Source organism: Ambystoma mexicanum, chromosome 9 (genome assembly GCF_040938575.1).
Source record: "Ambystoma mexicanum isolate Mex_15411 chromosome 9, UKY_AmexF1_1, whole genome shotgun sequence".
Lineage (NCBI taxonomy): Eukaryota > Metazoa > Chordata > Amphibia > Caudata > Ambystomatidae > Ambystoma > Ambystoma mexicanum.
Window position 1 is genome coordinate 661,018,408 of NC_090931.1, and position 17,274 is coordinate 661,035,681.

At 47.9% G+C, this 17,274-nt stretch overlaps 1 protein-coding gene across 3 annotated transcripts in view; it reads left to right on the top strand.

Annotated features, from left to right (window-relative positions):
- The window catches only part of LOC138488465 (queuosine 5'-phosphate N-glycosylase/hydrolase-like), a 212,017-nt gene that overhangs the window by 118,418 nt on the left and 76,325 nt on the right, over nucleotides 1-17,274 (top strand). For all 3 annotated transcript variants that reach the window (XM_069615440.1, XM_069615442.1, XM_069615441.1), the window contains exon 2: nucleotides 1,167-1,517. In XM_069615440.1, coding sequence (XP_069471541.1) covers nucleotides 1,181-1,517 — 337 coding nt within the window. In that variant the 5' untranslated portion in view covers nucleotides 1,167-1,180. The remainder of the gene's footprint in view (nucleotides 1-1,166; nucleotides 1,518-17,274) is intronic.

Consider the following 17,274-nt stretch of genomic DNA (forward strand, 5'->3'; position numbering starts at 1 on the left):
AAGTTTGGCTAGGGTGGGGGAAATGCCATTGTTGGTATGTCATCTTTCCGGCACTATTGCTTTAGAGGGCGTGGTAGCGGTTGAATGGGGGGGTATTTGCATTGAGGGCCGATATATTCTGGTAGTGATTTTGTCCCAGGAAGCAAGAGATAACATTCTTTGGTGACTGCAACACTTTGAGGCTAGAAATGTTCGGGTAATCCCTGGAAGCTTGCTGGATATTGCCGCAGAGTCAGAAGAGATTATTGTAGGCACACACTACAAACTGAATCATCTCCAGCTGCAGCCATTGGGGGAAGACCGTGCGAGGACAGCAGCAGATGTCTGAAAGAAGTCACACAGTGATGGTGTGAAGTGACTTGAAATTAGGAGGTGGCCCTGTCTGCTCATGAGCTTCTTGCACTGGCTGTCAATATGCCAAAGCTCCTTACACTGTACCTATGCCCCATGCTCCTTGCATTGTTTGCCAATGTGCCCCAATATCCTTGTATCAGGATGAACATGATGACGTTTCAGGCTATGTGCCAGGCATAAGGATCACGTCTCCCTGGCATTAACACCCTTTTCCCACTTGCACAGAGCACACCATTTCTTACTTGCCAAGAGTTGACTGGTAACATACGAAAATATCGTAAATAAAAAACCAAATGGTTGAAATGTTCGGATTTTGGCTGTACCAAAATTACATACAGTTGAAAATGCCAAACATTTTAACCATTCGGTTTTCATTATAGCGAACAAGGGAAGCGGGCGTTGCAGGGCTGTCCCCTACACCCTTGTTCGCTATAATGGAATCGGGGGTGGCGGGGTGTCCCCGCATCCCAAACAGTTTGGGGGGGGGAGCAGCAAAGTGTGCCACCAAAAGGTAAATAAGGGGCTTGGGGGATCGGGGTGTAGAAAGGGCATTTAGTACTGGGGCGATTATTTCGACTACGAACATTTAGAATTTGAGATTTTCGTCTTCGAAATGTTCGTATTTGAAATAATCAGGTACATCCAGCATCTTTGCAGGGTTTATGCCCCGAGCGTCGGCTTAAGCGGATAGGGGAAAAAAAATAAGCTTTTAGATCAAGATGATATGCACCTTTTGGATGTAGTGTTTTGTAAAAACTTTGAAAGCAATTCTCTGGGCACAGAAACATAACAAATGTAATTCTTTCCTCTAGGTATATAAAAGAAGATGGAAAGTCCATTGTCTCCCAGGGAATCTGGAAAATTCATTGCAGAGCACAGCAAAGATGTCTTCATCGATCAAGATGGCGTGGGAAAATTTGCTACAACGCTGGTGGATAAAGTTAGCCAGAACCAGTTTTCTGTGGCGGGCTGGAAATCCCTCCATGAGCTGAACCCGCGAGCAATGGATGAAGAAGCTGTCAACTGGGTTTTCCTGACCGACACTCTTAACTTCTCCTTCTGGGCTGAAAATAACAAGCATAAGTGCTTAGTGTCCTACAAGGGGAAAACCTACAGTGGGTTCTGGGCTCTGTGTGCGGCTGTCAACCGGGCGCTAGATGAAGGTTAGTGTGTCACTCTCCTTTGCTGTTGTTTTTAAATGCTCAGTGCAGATTACCTTTTTCCTTTTAAAAGACTTGAGTACATGAAAGAATTAATTTAGACATCAAACATGCAACAGCATTTCCTCCATATGCTGCAAAAATTCAATTTGCTGGTACATGAGACTTAGAGACAACCTGGCTTTCAGGGACGTCAAACTATCTGCAGGTTGCCTGCTGCAGACAGGGGAAAGTAAGCAGCGGAAGTACCTTGCCCAGTTCCAGACACTTTTCTAAACAGGAAAGCTCTGATAAGTAGTTGGTTATCCTGGTCCCACACAGAACAAATTAGGATTTAGCTTGCATCTCCCTACCAGATAGAGTTAGTAAAATCAGAGGCCAGAAAAGCAAGGATGAGATGTCAGAGGCAGAACTCCAGTTGGCCACACTAAGTGAAGCAGCGCACGTGTAGGGGGAGCGGGGGGGGGTGTCCAATCAATGTTTTGGTTTCAAATTATTCCATTAAGCATTGTACAAAGCCATTTCACAATGGATTGCGAACTGTCAAACTGCAATTTGCCACTGGATGGCTCTCAGCTGCCTCATGCTGAACCAGTCAAAAACGCAAGTCCTCTTTATCCCGGCTTCCAATGCATCCCTACCCTCCTCGCCTGACCTCCTTGCTCCCTCTCCCAAGGCTCGCCATCTTGGTGTCCACTTTGATAGCGACCTACAATAGCAACAAATCATTCCTTTTACTTCCTCTGCTGCTAGTATTAACCTCCTTAACATTTATAGAATTCTTCCTTTTCTTATTAACCACTCTACAAAGACTCCAATCTCCATTCTTGTGCTCAGCAAACTTGACTGTTGCTCAAGCCTACTGCTTGGCCTTCCTCTCTACTCCTTCCTCCGTCTAGAAAAAGTCCTCGACTTTGCTACCCGCACTCTAAAACCTACCCAGATCCTGTCCTACTTCTACTTACCTACGCACGTTGGTTGGCTCTCCATACAAAATGCTCAATTCCAAGTTCCTTCTCCTACTCTACAAAGCCATCAATGGTCTTGCTCCTCAGTACCGGGCAGACTACCTGTCTCGGTTTACTCACCATCTTGTTCTCTACAATCCTCCTCCACACGTAACCTCACCGTCCCATACCCTCCCTCTTCCTCCTCTCGCTTCCGCTTTTTCTCCGTACTTACCGCGCTCCACTGGAACCCACTGTCCATAACAATCAAAGCCAGCCCAACTGTGGATCTCTTCAAATCTCATGCTTAATCTTCACTTTCTGGCTTAAGAGGGGGCTCACCCTTCACCTTCCACCATACTCCTTACCTAACCCACCACCGCCTCCAGTGACACTTAATAATGTAGTTTGGTATATTTAAATACTGCTCTTCTTTAGTTTCAGGAACATGCCCCCTTGGCTTAATGTTACCTTTTTAAGTCAGCTTTTTTCTTATATATATTTCTCTCTGTGTGTATTGTTGCGTCCTTTGTAGATTTCCCATTTCTACAACCCTCATAATCTGGTGCAACACTTGTCTTCATCTTTGTGTTTTTGTACAAGTGCCCTTTTGGAGAATGCCTTCACCATCTGTAAATGTGCTATTGTAAGTAATTTCTCATTGTGTCCTCCAAATAAATACAAATACAAAAAGTAGACTTTCCGCAGTCGACCACAGCAGGTATCCACATCCAAATAGTTGCTTTATCGCTTTACTTTGTTGCGTGTAGTACCTAAATAAATTTTAAAAAAACACTATCCACTGAGCTACTAAAAGGATTAGCAGATATATCAACCTTAGATTACACTTTCATAGTTCATCATCATCATCATGTTTATTTCGGACATGCATGAACAATCTATAAAAAACAATACAAGAACATCAGTTATTTTTCTTCATAAAATCTGTTTTATTGATTTTATATTTAACAAAAGATACTACCAATACCCGATAATTAACAAAAACAACAATAATTTGATCAGCAACGTAACAGTATACCTAGTTCATTGTCACAAAAGGATCGAGCAGAACACAAAGAACAAAGAATTCAGTGCAATCATACAGGTCAGTTATTCGTTATTCCCCCATTTGTTCCATATCTTGGCAAATTTATGTGGGTTACCACAGGCCCTGTATATCCTTTCCTCTATTGACAGGAAATTGTCCAAATCCTTTTCCCATTTAGAAACTGTAGGCATTTCTTACACTCCCAACCGTCGGGCAATTTTACATTTAGCCAAAATCAACATGTTATGTTATGTTATTTTGCACTTATATATCGCCTTTTATACCATTGGTATGAAAGGTTTTTCGTACCGATAATAAGCCATCTCTTCCGATATACTCAACAGATCCAGTTTCGGCTCACCTGTTTATGGGCTGCCGGAGTGTTTGGGATATGCACCTTTGAATTGCTAGCCAGTTCCTGCAGATTTTCATACATATCCAGACTGTGTGGTGGAAGATGCCAACTAACACATGGCAGCATAATCAGTTGGGGTTCCCGGCTCAGCCACATCGAAACAGCATATTGCACTTATAATAAACTCTATGTAGTCATTTTAACTAGACCAGCCTGAATCCGGCAGAGATGGCAATTTTCCTTGGTGCCATCAGTGCCTCCTGCCAGTCTTCTGCTTTAATGGGGCCAACATCCGCCTCCCATTTCAGCTGGAGCCGTGTCAAGCGGGGCCGGCGGGTAAGATTAAGAACAACTTGATATAGTTTTGAGAGCCTTTTTCAGAATCTGTTCTGTATTCAAATTGGCTTCTAGCAGATTTTGATCGGGGCAGTCATAAGTTCCACAAAGTTGTACTCACATGGTGTGTCTGAACCTGTAATAGTGGAATCCATCTATGGCAGTCATCGCAAATCTGTGTTGCATATCCGTGAAAGTTAGCATCCATCCCTCAGACAGTACAAAAAGATGTATATTTTTTCCCCACCTTGAGTTGGTGAAGTTCAGTTTCCAGAGTTCTAATAGATTACTATTGTTCCATAGAGGAGTTTTCATGGTGACCCTACCCGCCCTTCCCTCTTGCCTAATGGTATTCTTGTGGACTACTTGCTGTGATGCCATCTACAGTGTCTGGTCTATAGAGGGTCGGAGCAGACAACCATTCATCTCCAATGGCAATATGAGGATGCAATGGGTTGCCATGTAGCCATTCCACTTTTCCACACTGAACTTCAAAGGGTACGCAGTGCAATCCTCGGTTGTGACATGCGCCAGAGTAACTGCCTCAAGGCCTGTTCAATTATTGAAATTCGCTCTGCAATATTGCAAGCAGGGTTTTCTGGAGAACATATAGGTACCTGAGAAGGGCCATCATCTTGAACAAGGCTGACCGTCCCAGCAAAATGAGGGAAGGAGCAGCCCAAAACCTGGTGTCCATCAGGAACCTGTCAGTGATTGGTGTCAAATTGCATTTAAGGAATGCACTAGGGTCGCAACAAATGTGGATGTCCAAGTAGTTGAACGATTTAATGGCCACAGAGAATCTGCAATATGGATTGGGAACAGCACAGATTTTCAAAGTCGTCCTACCCCAAGTCTACTGCATCCAACATGCCGACTTGCCAGGAAGGGCAGGAGGCGCAGTGGCAATCATCCACAGGAGCTATTGGCCATGCTCCATCACTCCCTCTCCCAGAAAAAGCTCATTTTAATCACTCGCCTGCCCATCACACAAGGAATCCATCACCTTCCACCTCATCTACAGACCACCTCACAGGAGTGACTCTTTCATTGCAAAGATCTCCAACATACTCTCCTCTGCCAAATTAGCACATTCTAGTAATGTCTTTCTTGGTGATTTTAATGTCCCTGAGTCACAGACAGACAACCAATCTCGAAGCATGATTTTCACACTGACTGCTTGCATGGAATTTTAGAAAATTGTGCTCTCCCCCATGCACAACAAAGACAACACCCTAGACTTGGTCTTCACATCATCCCCGTTGCATCACCTGTGCAGACCTTATCCCACTTGACTGGTCGACCACGCCACCATCCCATTATCAGTCACCCACTAGACTACGGCTCACAAAGGTCAGGCTAAACACCCCCTCACTCAACGCCACTCATTCAAAACCTTCTGGTCAGTGAGCTGAAAGCAAACTTTGCAGACCTCCCCACCACAGGGAATTCCTCAGGCCTCCTTGAACTATTCAGCAACTCTGCCATGAAACTGGTGAAACCCCCGCCCCCCCATCCCATCCCACCTGCGCCCACTTTAGATGGAGCTTCTGGGCACTCTCCTCAAAGATCCCAATATAGCCATCCACCAGTACGCAGTCTATACTCAGTTGTACATGAGAGTAAATAACATGCAGGACATCATTAGGCTCTGCAATTACCTAGCTATCATCCAGTCCTGGATGTCGACCGCCTACCTCAAACTAAATCCATTCAAGACTGAAGTTGTCCTCATCGACCCGCCCGCTAAAAAGTAACTTGTCCAACAATGGCTCAATGAAATGCGCCTAGAAGGATTTGATCCACAACTGTCAGACTCAGCAAAATCCTTTGGCTTCACCATTGACAGCATCCTCAGCTTCCAGAAACACATAGCCAAGAAGGCCCAAATAGCCTGGCACAGACTCTACCCCTTCGATAAATCAAACCCTTCATCCTACCGCAGAACTTCCTGACCTTAGTACAGGCCAATGTGGTCTCACTCATCGATGGGGGAAGTGCTCACTTGGCCCCCCTTAAAAGCAGTACACCATGCTGAAGCACATCTTATTACAGGAGCACCAAATTACCCCCATCCTATGCATCACCTACAAAACAGTCACAAGTATCACAGAAGCGTACCTGGCTGCTAAGCTCCACATATCTGGTGGCACCTACTCCTTGTGCAGCAAATAGACCAACTGGCTAGAATCACAACTTGCCCGCAAAGAGAGGACCCACAAACAATCCTTCTCTTGTCATGCACACACCCTCTGGAACTCGAGCCCGGTGTCGGCTCGTAATTCCCCCACAATTCTCCAATTTCGCAAATCTCTCAAAACATGGCTCTTTCAACAACACCTTACCAAAAACACAGACCTCACAGTACTGCTCTCCTGTTAAAAGATGGCAGCCCAAATGCTGGCTACCCACTCTGTACAGCGCTCTGCTGCTCTCGAGCTAGGTCCGCACTTTAAACAATAAAATAAAATGTATTCTAATTGACGTAGAGTCTGCTATAGCTCCCGTAAAGTCATAATATTTACATTACCCTCGCATGCGACCACCGCGGCTCCCCCATATACAGCACTAAAGCATCAGCATGTAGAAATACTCTGTCTTCTCATGCCGAGGGCCATATGAAACCTTTCATGAGAGGGTCTTAACGTAACCAGATCGCCAGTGGCTCTATGACCATAATAAAAATATTTGAGGGACGGGGCAACCCTGTAAATCCCTCCCCCTAGTGGGAGTTCCTTCCATTGACCCGAATCACAACCATAGGATGTTTGTATAACAATGTACCCATTGTAGAAACACTGGTCCCACTCACATTTTAATGAACTCTACCTATATGCATTCCCACCGGACCGTATCGAATGCCTACTCGAAATTTGCCTGCCTCTGCAAGAGGGCCCTAGATGTGCCCCACTTGGTCCATAGCGATATGCAGTCTGTGTAAGTTCATATGGGTATATCTGTCTGGTAGAAAGCCATTCTGGTCTGGGTGGATCAGAGATAGGAAAACATTCGACAATCTCAGAGCAAGGATGTTGGTCAACACTTTAGCTTCAATGTTGATGAGCGATATTGTCCGATAGAATGCGCAGTCTTCTGGCGGTTTATCTTTTTTGGGGAGGCCCATTGTAGATCAGGGGGAGTTCTTCCTTTACTCTGCTGCTCAGAAACATGAACAGCATAGGCTTAGATATTGTCATGTAGTCGTTTCCACAACTCCACAGGGAAGACACTGGGCCCAGGGGATTTAACCGATTGGAGTGACATTATTGTTGCCGCTACCTCATCTTCGGTAATATCCGACTCTAGGAAATGTTTCTGGGTGTTGGTGGGGATATGGAGTTTGTCTAAAAGATCTGCATGTTGCGGTTCAGTTTGGTCCTCAGGCGCTCCATACAATTTTGCGTAATAATCTACAAAGGTCATGCAGATTTTAACCTCCTCTGTGGCCGTCTCCCCAGTGTCTGTTTTGACACCCTGTGTGTGACTTGAGGAAGATTCCCTCCTTTCTAAACAGGCCAGTAGTTTCCAAGCTTTATCGGCTGCGTCGTATAACCTGGCTTGGGAAGCCAGATATTCCTGCTGAGCAGTGTCAGTTGCACAATTGTGGTATGCATCTCGGGTTCGCATCTATCGTCTCCGTGTCTCGAGGGAGCGGTTAGAGATGAAATCCTGCTAGTCTTCGGAGGCTGTCTCCAATTGTATGAGGTTCCCTACCCTTTACCATTCTTTAGCCGCAAGTACTGAAATGGTTTCACCGCAGAGCACTGCTTTATACCCCTCCCAGAGTATACCAGGGTCACCCACTGATGAGAAGGTTAACTCAAAATATTCTTCTGTTTTATCCTCGAGCCTCTTCATCACCTGTGGAGCCCCCGAATGATATGGGGTCAACTGTCCCTTCCCTTGTGTGTAACCGGCCCCCCAACAACAGTGGGGAGTGGTCTGAAATACTGCGTGGTAGATAGTTTATAGTGGCATCACTGATGATATCACTGATGATATCAGTAGTTGGCATAAAAAAGTTAAATATTTGTGATAAGGTAAGATATTTGTGATAAGGTAAGATGTACCCCGAATGAAATTAATAATCTTGTTGGTGAGGATGGATCACCCGCCATACATCAATTACGCCGAAGGCATCCGCAAAAGTGTTGAGCATAGTACGAGTGCGGGTCTTACCAGTAGTTTTGGTGAACCTATGTAAAGCTCTATTCATGGCACCACTGAAATACCCTCCCACAATCCAAAGGTCCACTACATGTCCTGCTAGCCACCATTGAAGTTCAAGTAGGAGATCCCTCCCCGGAGGCGATGGGGCATAAGAAGCCCCAGCACCTGCCAACCAAGTATCCCAATCAGTAAGAAGTACCTGCACCTGTCATCTGGCACCAACACTTTGATCTCAAATGGGACACCATTCCGTATCATAATCATGACCCCCCCCCCCGGTGCCCCTTGTAAATCTGGCATAAAAGGTCCAGCCATAGTTGGCTCTCAAGAACTTGCATGAATTCCCAGCCAGGTGAGTCTCTTGGGGGAATAAAAACATGGGCTTGTGCTTATTAAGGTGTTCCGAGACTGTACCCCCCCTTTATTTTGTTACAGAGACCATTAACATTCCATACATACACAGAAATGTATTCTCACCATCTAAACTCATCGAGTCATTTCGCCATATTTAACCAGGACCAAATCTTAGCATCAAAAGAAACATGTCTAAACACAGGAAATGAACATCGCATGTGCCGATTCCACCTAGCAACCCCGTGCATCCTGAAATTTTCCCCCACCCGATACAGCCTACATCTCAGAGAATGCGTTGCCGAACAGTAAGCAATACGTTACTTAGCTGTAACTCCAGTTCTCCAGCATTGGTATCTTTCATAGATTCTCACGCTGTGAATATTCCCTGTCGTCATGGGAATCCTTGGTAACACAGAGCAGTTTAAACTTAAACTGAAAACTTTTGTGCTCGTACAGTCATTTGGGTCATACTGCCCACAGCCAATCGTAACACCTCCCTTAACTCCTCCCCAGCCGTCCATCTTCAGCTTTGGCAAGCGTACGTGAGCGGCAGTAAGAGCCAAAAGAAGGGCCATGCGGGGTAGGTGGGAGGCTCGCATGTGAATCTATGAAAAATACCAATGCTGGAGAACCAGAGTTACAGGTAAGTAACTTATTCCTTCTCCAGCATTCAATCTTTCATAGATTCACATGCTATGAATAGATTACAAAGCAATATTAATAAACAATACATGCGGGCAGACACAAGCTCCCAGCACAATTTGCCACTGGAGATTTACCTGCCTCACGCAAAAAAAAGGTTCAGCAGAACAGACTGGTCCCTCTGCAGTGGAATCTGTCGACACAGTAAAACCTGGTGAATGTATGCACCGATCTCCAGGTGGCTGCACAGTAAATGTCAGGCAGTGAGGCCCCGCTGTAGTGAAGTGAGCCCGGGGCCTGCCAGCCTGTTGATGGCAGAAGGAAATACAGGCCGCAATCCACGTTGAAATGGAAAACTTCGACAGAGCCTTCTCCAACCCAGTAGGTCTGAAAGACATAAACAATCGATCCGTAGAAAGGAATGACTTAGTTGGTGGCATATAGTACTTGAGAGCACGCACCACATCCAGCGTGTGCAGTGCTCGCTCGACTGATGCTAAAGAACACTGGCAAAACCACTATTCGATTCAGATAGGAGGATGGCAGCTTTAGGCATAAATATCTGGTTAGTACGAAGGATAGCCTTCTCCTTGTGAAACATCAAATAAGGCGGTTTGCAAGAAAATGCCTGAATCTCACCCACTGTAATAGCCACAAAGAAAGCGGTTTTCCAGGAAAGATGCTTGATGGATGCCTGGTGCACATGCTTGAAGGACAGTTTCACGTGAAGCACATTCAGTTGCCATGCTGGAGCTGGACGATGGACGGGTGGAAAAGACCTGAACGGTCCTTCACCAGCGGTTGGGACCACAGGGTTGGCACGTGTAACGAACCGTTGTGCCTGGAAATTGCAGCCAGGTGCACTTTGATCGAAGAATGCGTCAAATTCCCACCGAGCCAAGGATAACAAATAAGGCTGCAACTGATGACTCCCTTTACCATACCTGGAAGCGTTTCCACTTGCTCCTGTAGCACTTCAAAGTGGATGGAGCTCTTGCTCTGGCCAGCACTTCTTGGTAGTCTTGTGGAAGCGACAAGGATCCAAACTCTAAGAACACAGGAGCCAGGCCATCCGATTGAGTGAGGCCGGGTTGTGGTGCAGCACTGCCCCTTGGTTCATGGACAGGAGAGCCTGGTGTGGATTCAACTTAAGAGGAGCATCTGACGAGAGTGCAAGGAGGTCTGTGTACCAAAACTGTCTCGGCCACGTAGGGGCCACTAATAATCAGCATGCACCGATAGTCTGAAGGTATGGATGACTCGAGGCACCATCGGTATCGGAGGAAATGCATATAGGAACTTGCCCTCTCATGGAAATACAAAGGAGTCCCCCAAGCTCTCTGGATGGGAGAAGTCTGCTTGCAAAAGTCTTGCATCGACTGTTGTCGTAAGTGGCAAAAAGGTCGATCTCCGGTGTGCCCCACGTCTGGAACAACAGGTGAAGTTGATCCTTGTGCAGCTCCCACTCATGACAAGAGCGCAACTCCTTGTTGAGGGAGTTTGCTAGGGTATTCTTAATCCCCGGCAGATGGAGGTGAATGAGAAACATTTGGTGCTGTAATGCCCAATGCCAGAGAGCCTGAGCTTCCTTGGAGAGCGGTGGGGGACCTGGTTCCCCCTTGCTTGCTGACATAAAACATTGATGTCGTATTGTCGGTGTAGACCCGTACCTCTTACCCCGCTAGTAGGGGGAGTAACGACTTCAGGGCCCAGAAAATTGCCCCCAACTCCAGTAGGTTGATATGCAGGCACATTTCCTCTTCGGACCAGAGGCTTCTCCTGTGTTGGTCCTGACAGTGGGCGCTGCAGCCTTCCAGCGAGGCATCCGTCATAACGATGGCCTTATGGTCCAGCAGCCTGAATGGGGCACCGTTCACCAGATGTTCCCTCGCTGACCACCAGTGAAGGTTCTGCTTCACGGCTTGTGTCAGAATGATGTGATCGTCCCAAGACCCTGACACCTGTATCCATTGGGCATCCAGGAATTCCTGCACATGTGCAGCTTGCAGTGACATCATCCCCAGCAAAGACTTGTAATTGCGGACTGTGATCATCTGGGCCCCGCTGAGCCAGTGCACCTTCGCCAGAAGAGCTGCCACCCTCTCGTCAGAGGGCCTGGCAGTGCAGGTTTGGAGTCCCGCACCAAGGTAGAGCGCCTGTCTTGATGGAACTAGGCGCGACTTTGGGAAGTTTATGGAGAATCCTAGCTGTTGCAGACGACACTGGATGGTGGATGTCGTGCTGACTTGTGCCAGTGGGTGGAAGGGAGCTCTCACCACAGTCTAAGTACGGTATACATGGATGCCCCTCTGCCGCAGTGTGCCACTACTGGTACGAGGCAGTTGATAGACACCTGAGGAGCAGAACGCAGGCCGAAGGGAAGGGTCTTCAATTGATAGTTTACTCCTCTCACCAAGAAGCGTAGGTACTGCTGGAGAGAGCGGCGAATAGGGATGTCAAAATAAGCGTCCTCAAGGTCGAGAGACTCCAAGACATCTCCTTGTTGCAGCTGGGACAGCACCTGTTGCGGCATTGCCATACAGAACGTTTGTACCTTTTAGAAATGTGTTGAGCACCCTTAGATCTAATATGGGCCACCAACACCGTGACTTGTTGCGCAGTGCCTTTTTTCGTACCAGGAAGTAGCGGGAGTAGACTCCTGTGGCCAGTTCCTATTTTGGCACCCTCCCCTTTTGCTAGTATTGCATGCACTTCTTGCAGCAGGAGGTGTTTTAACTTCTCCGGCTTGTGTGCGGGTTTGTAGCAGAAGGTGATTTGTTTTAACTTCTCTGGCTTGTGTGGGGTTGGAATGTCCAGTGGAAAGAGTACAAACTCCTGCGAGTAACCCTGCTGGAGACGGAATAGCACCCATTCGTCAGATGTGATCCCTGGGCTGGTCATGGCTGCTTGAGGACTGGGTCCTAGACTGGGAGGAGCCTTGGCGGTGCTGAGAACCCCTGTAGGACTGGGACCTCTTCCTGTAATGGTCTGCTGAGGGCTGAGGAGTATGGTGACTTGTAGGAAGACGATATTTCTACCATAACGCCCTTTCCCAGAGCTAAAGGACTGGCGCCTTTGCTTTAGCGTGCCCAGGGAGCGAGCAGTCTGTCTTAATAGATCGCAAAGCCTCATCTACCTTTTTTCCGAATGGGTATTTGCCATCGAAAAGCACGTCTACATCCCAGGACTGCACATCAGGCTGAAAGTCTGTGGCCTTGAGCCACCCTTGTGTGCGAACCACTGCTCCATTACCAAACTTGTGAAACCCTGTGTCCGCAATATCCACCGCTACCGTGATGGCATGGTCTGATGCCAATTCGCCCTTATGGAAGATGTCCATAGCTTCTTGCTATCGGGCAGAAACTCTAGGATGGGACCCAGCTTGTACCATAACTAGCAATCATATCGTGCCGGAACGGCCATTGCGTTTGCAGCCCTGATAGTCGTGGCTGCGGTGGTAATGATTTTCTTGTTGAAGGCATCCAGGCATTTTCCCTCCTTGCCTGGGGGAACAGAGCAGGACGACGACTGGTTGGCAGCGCAGACAACCGAGTCTGGTGTAGTTTGAGTGCGGAGGCAGGGGTGAGGGTTGTCCAGGGCCCTGTATTTTTTTGTCAAGCCGGTCCTTCTTTGCAGGGGCCGTTGCGCGGTGGGCCATGGTGACTAGGCCGTCCTCCAACAGCGGAATGGCCATTAATGATTTCATGCACTGCTCTCTGTGCTGGTACAGCACCCTGTCCTTACGCTGCTTCTCTGGGGCGAGGCCGAACATTTTGGCCGCCCTGGACATGAGTGCGTGGAAGGCCTCCACCTCATTGGGGGAAGAGTCTCTAATTGGGATATCATCCAGTTCCCCCATTAGCCGTGATGAAATCTTTAAATCTGTGCGTTTGAGACGTATGTGTTGACGTCACATCTTCCAGGTGGTCTGGATATGTGTCCGTACCTGTGTTCGACAGTTGCTGGGGCCTTGACTGGTGTTCAGCCCTCCCCGGGGATCACAGAACGTCATCCTCCTCCCTGGATGGCACAGGGACATCAACAGGAGGCCGTCGAGGTGGGACCGAGACTCGCGCTGGAAGCCTTTTTTGTAATGTAGCCATCTGTGTGGATAACATTTCCAGTGACATGTCCCTCTGGGGAGGCAATTCGTCCCCCATAGGGGATGTGTGCAGGGGTGGCAATAGTGGTAGCTTAATAGAGCTTGCCTCACCCCATGGAGAACTAAGTTGCTTCCTAGGAGGTGGTGTCCTGCATGACATCCCGTTCCTCTACACCCTCCGAGGAGGAGAGACTTGGCTCCACTACAATGGTCCCTTCTGCGAGTACCACCACCCTGAGGTCCGGGTATGATGCTTGCGGTAGTGCCGCCACTAGCGCTGACAACATGCTTGTGGGGGTGGCAGAAATGTTCGTCACAATTGCGGTGGTCGTAAGCATGTGAGAAACAGTTTTTCCTGTCGACGGGGCTGTTGGTGAGGGTACCAGAGTCGTCGATGTAGTATTCGTCAATGAAGTATTCGTCGACAGGGTAGCCTGCCTGCTCGTTGTCGTCAGCGGGATGCTCATGGACGGTGTCATTGGCCTCGGCGTAGATGCCCTGGAGGAAGAATTGGGCGTTGACAAGGACTTACTTGGTGCTGAATTGGAAAACGTCGACTGGGTAGCTATTGCCATCAACGAGGAAGAGTGGCACTAGACTTCGAAATGGACTTGCTTGATGGGGTTGCTTCCGTCGGGCTGTGGAAAACGCCCTAGCTTCTCTTTTCTTTACACATGCACTTGCCACTGATATTAAGTGATGACCGGTTCTTGTGCGAAGATCTTGGCTCGTCGTCAGAAGCTTCCTTGTGATTCCTTGTGCTTCCTCTTGCTGGTGGCGTGGACTTCATGCGACCTAGAGGTGGTTCACTGGGCTGTCCTGCCTTGTCATAGAGAGGCATGGCTCCGTACAGAGTCAGAGGGCCCCACCAGCGTGCTTGAGCCACGTGACGAGATGCCGATGATAATCCCTTAGCATCTTGTTAGAGAAGGACTAGCAGATCTTGCAGTCCTGTATGACGTGTGGCGGATGAAGACAGTAGAGCCAGTCATCGTGATGGTCTTCCACGTAGACATTTTTCAGCCTATAGCGGGCACAGGCTCTTCCATGTGGACTCGGTCATGCGGTAGGCCCGACCTATTCAGAGGATGAGCTGTTAAAGATTACTGGCGATGGGAACGGTCTACGGACCCTGCAGCGTTGCCGTCTGCGCCCGTTGTCGATGAGATGTCGAAAAGGTGAAATTTTTGTCAAATGTATTTAAAGTCAACTTTTAGTGAAGAATAGTTGAAGAGGGACATTTTTTGAGGACCCCCCAACACGAACGTGCAGTAAAAATTCAGAAGATGGCCGACAGGGCGGAGTTGGTGTTCCTATTGGCTGTGGGCAGAATTACACAAAATGACTGTACTAGAGTGCAAAAGTGACTGAAAGTTTTCAGTTTAAGTTTAAACTGCACTGTTACCGAGGATTCCCAGCCTGACGACGGGTGAATATTCACAATATGTGAATATATAGAAGATCCAATGCTGGAGAACCAACTAACCAGGTTCCAACTTCTGCGGAGGCAGAGAGCAGAGCGATAACCGCAAACTCTCCAAGTACCACTGCATACCTCCATTAACATCAATTAACCAACCCAAAAACATAGTACAGACGCTGCTTCTTGGCATGGATGCCAGCCCCTTCTGTGCATCCTCCTCCAACAATTTAATGCACCCTTGTTCACTGGGATGGCATGGAGATCTTTGGGTCTTCGTTCGTTTCGTGTCTCAGGTCCACAGCATTGGTATCAGCGCTGGACAACACTGACAGTTTTCTCCTGCGTTAACAGTGCATCTTCTGTCCCATCTCTGCTCCAGCCACTCCCATGCTTGCTTGGGGTCTGTGAAGAACAAATATTGGCGCTCATGGTAGATTAGATATTTAAATTGTCCATATAATAAAAGGTATATTGTCTGCACCACCTGGGTGAAATCAGGGAATAATGCTATCCTGGCTCTGTAGCACTCCTGGCCTTCTCTTCACCCACTCGGCCCGAGATCTTATGAAGGTCTTGCCACAGTAGGCACTCTATCAAGGACCTGAAGTCATTTATGGCCTGTATAATATCCAGCATGGAGGGTACCTGTGTGCCCATAATCAATGACGCCCAGGGACTGTTTCCGCATGGCAGACGAAGAGGTGTAAGCCTCTATCTTGCTCTGTAAACTATGCTTGTGTGGCTTATCTCTCGTCCTCTCTGTGGAGTTTGGGAGGGGGGACCCAGCCATCCTGAAATCTCAGAGCGAGAATCTCGGTGTGGTTCCAAAGGGGGCCAGTTCCCATGGGGCAATCCCCCCTCCCTAACCCCCTGCACCTTCACCACTCGGCAGGGGCCCAACCTGGGGACAGGAAGCAGCTATCTTACTTCCAAGATTTCTACACTTGGCACTGCACAGATCTCGTTCCTTCCGTCAGCAAGCCGTCTCCCAATAGGCCCAGGGATTGGGTTGGCCGAGGCCTGTGTCATGGGCCTTCTGCTCTAACACTCTGCCACGCCCCACTTTCTCAGAGGAGGGGGAAGAAAAACCTGGTACCCCACAGTACTGTGTGAAGACCGGGCACATCGTGGGGCACTGTGGCCTCCCCCAGCTGGCAGATCTGCCGTCCATCTTCCGTGAACAGTCACTGCCGCCGGGGGCCGTACCCCCAACACATCTGGGGTTGTCTAGACTGACGATGTCACACCGCTCGCGCCTTTTGGCAGCGTCAGCCCGTACTGGCATCCGTGGCTTCCAGGCCTCTGCACGCTGACCCTCTGCATGGATTCTATTTCTCTGCTTCCGCCGATGGTATGGGCACCAACCCTGGGATGCAAGCTGTGGTTCGGTACCGCACTCCAGCGGGCAGCTTAATTTCCCCCCAAATACATTTCTGATTATCCATAATCAGAATATTTGTAAGGTGATATGCTGAGCTCCAGCAACCAACGACTACATCCCGTCTCTGCGCTCTAGCGGCCCCTACATTTTCATAGTGGAGGGAGGAGGCAGCAGAATCTAAGGTAACCTGACCCTGTATACTAAAGGGTGGCATGAAAGACATCATACAACCCTCTGGAAGGAGATGTGACATGATCCTCTTGCACCACAGCAGAGCATACACTTTTCAATGAGAGCCAACAATAGCACACCGTCCAATGTTACACTGTCCGTCCCCAACAGCATGCCTAACTGTTGCCAAAAAGGACTGTCTCCTCTCTGGTTGAGGAAAAAGTAATGGCTCGCTCCACTCACAAGCTGTGTCTTAGAGCCTCAGGTGTTATCAACTTGACCAGGGATTTAACTGCATTCTGCAATCCTCAACGCCTCTGCGGTACTCTCAAAGCACAGATCCAGTAACAGCTGAACTCTCTTCTTCTTTATCTGCTCCATTTCATAGCCTCCTCTTTGTTGTTTTTCTTGCACTGGAGCTCTACACCCACAATGTATTCTTCCCTGGTTGCTCTGACTCATTTGAAATGTCATTCCAGTACTTACCTTTATACATTTCTTCAAATTTTCAGTCACAAGGGATCTTAGGAAGCTCAGTACACTTCAATTAACTGCTCTTGTCACCTTCTCTAATTTATGTCTATTTTTTGTAAATATATTTATGAAGCAGTATTGAAACATTTTGTGCACCTACTCTGCACCATACTTCTGACTTGATTTCCAGGGTATCCATGTTCTCTGCTGTCAAAGGTAATGTGTATTCGGCCTGGTTCTATGAAGGTTTCCCGCATTCGTTTTTCTGAATGGCAACTTCGCTGAATTTTTTACGCCAGATTAGCTTTATTTATTTTTTACCACAAACATTGGTGGGAGGGGAGACTGCCCACACCT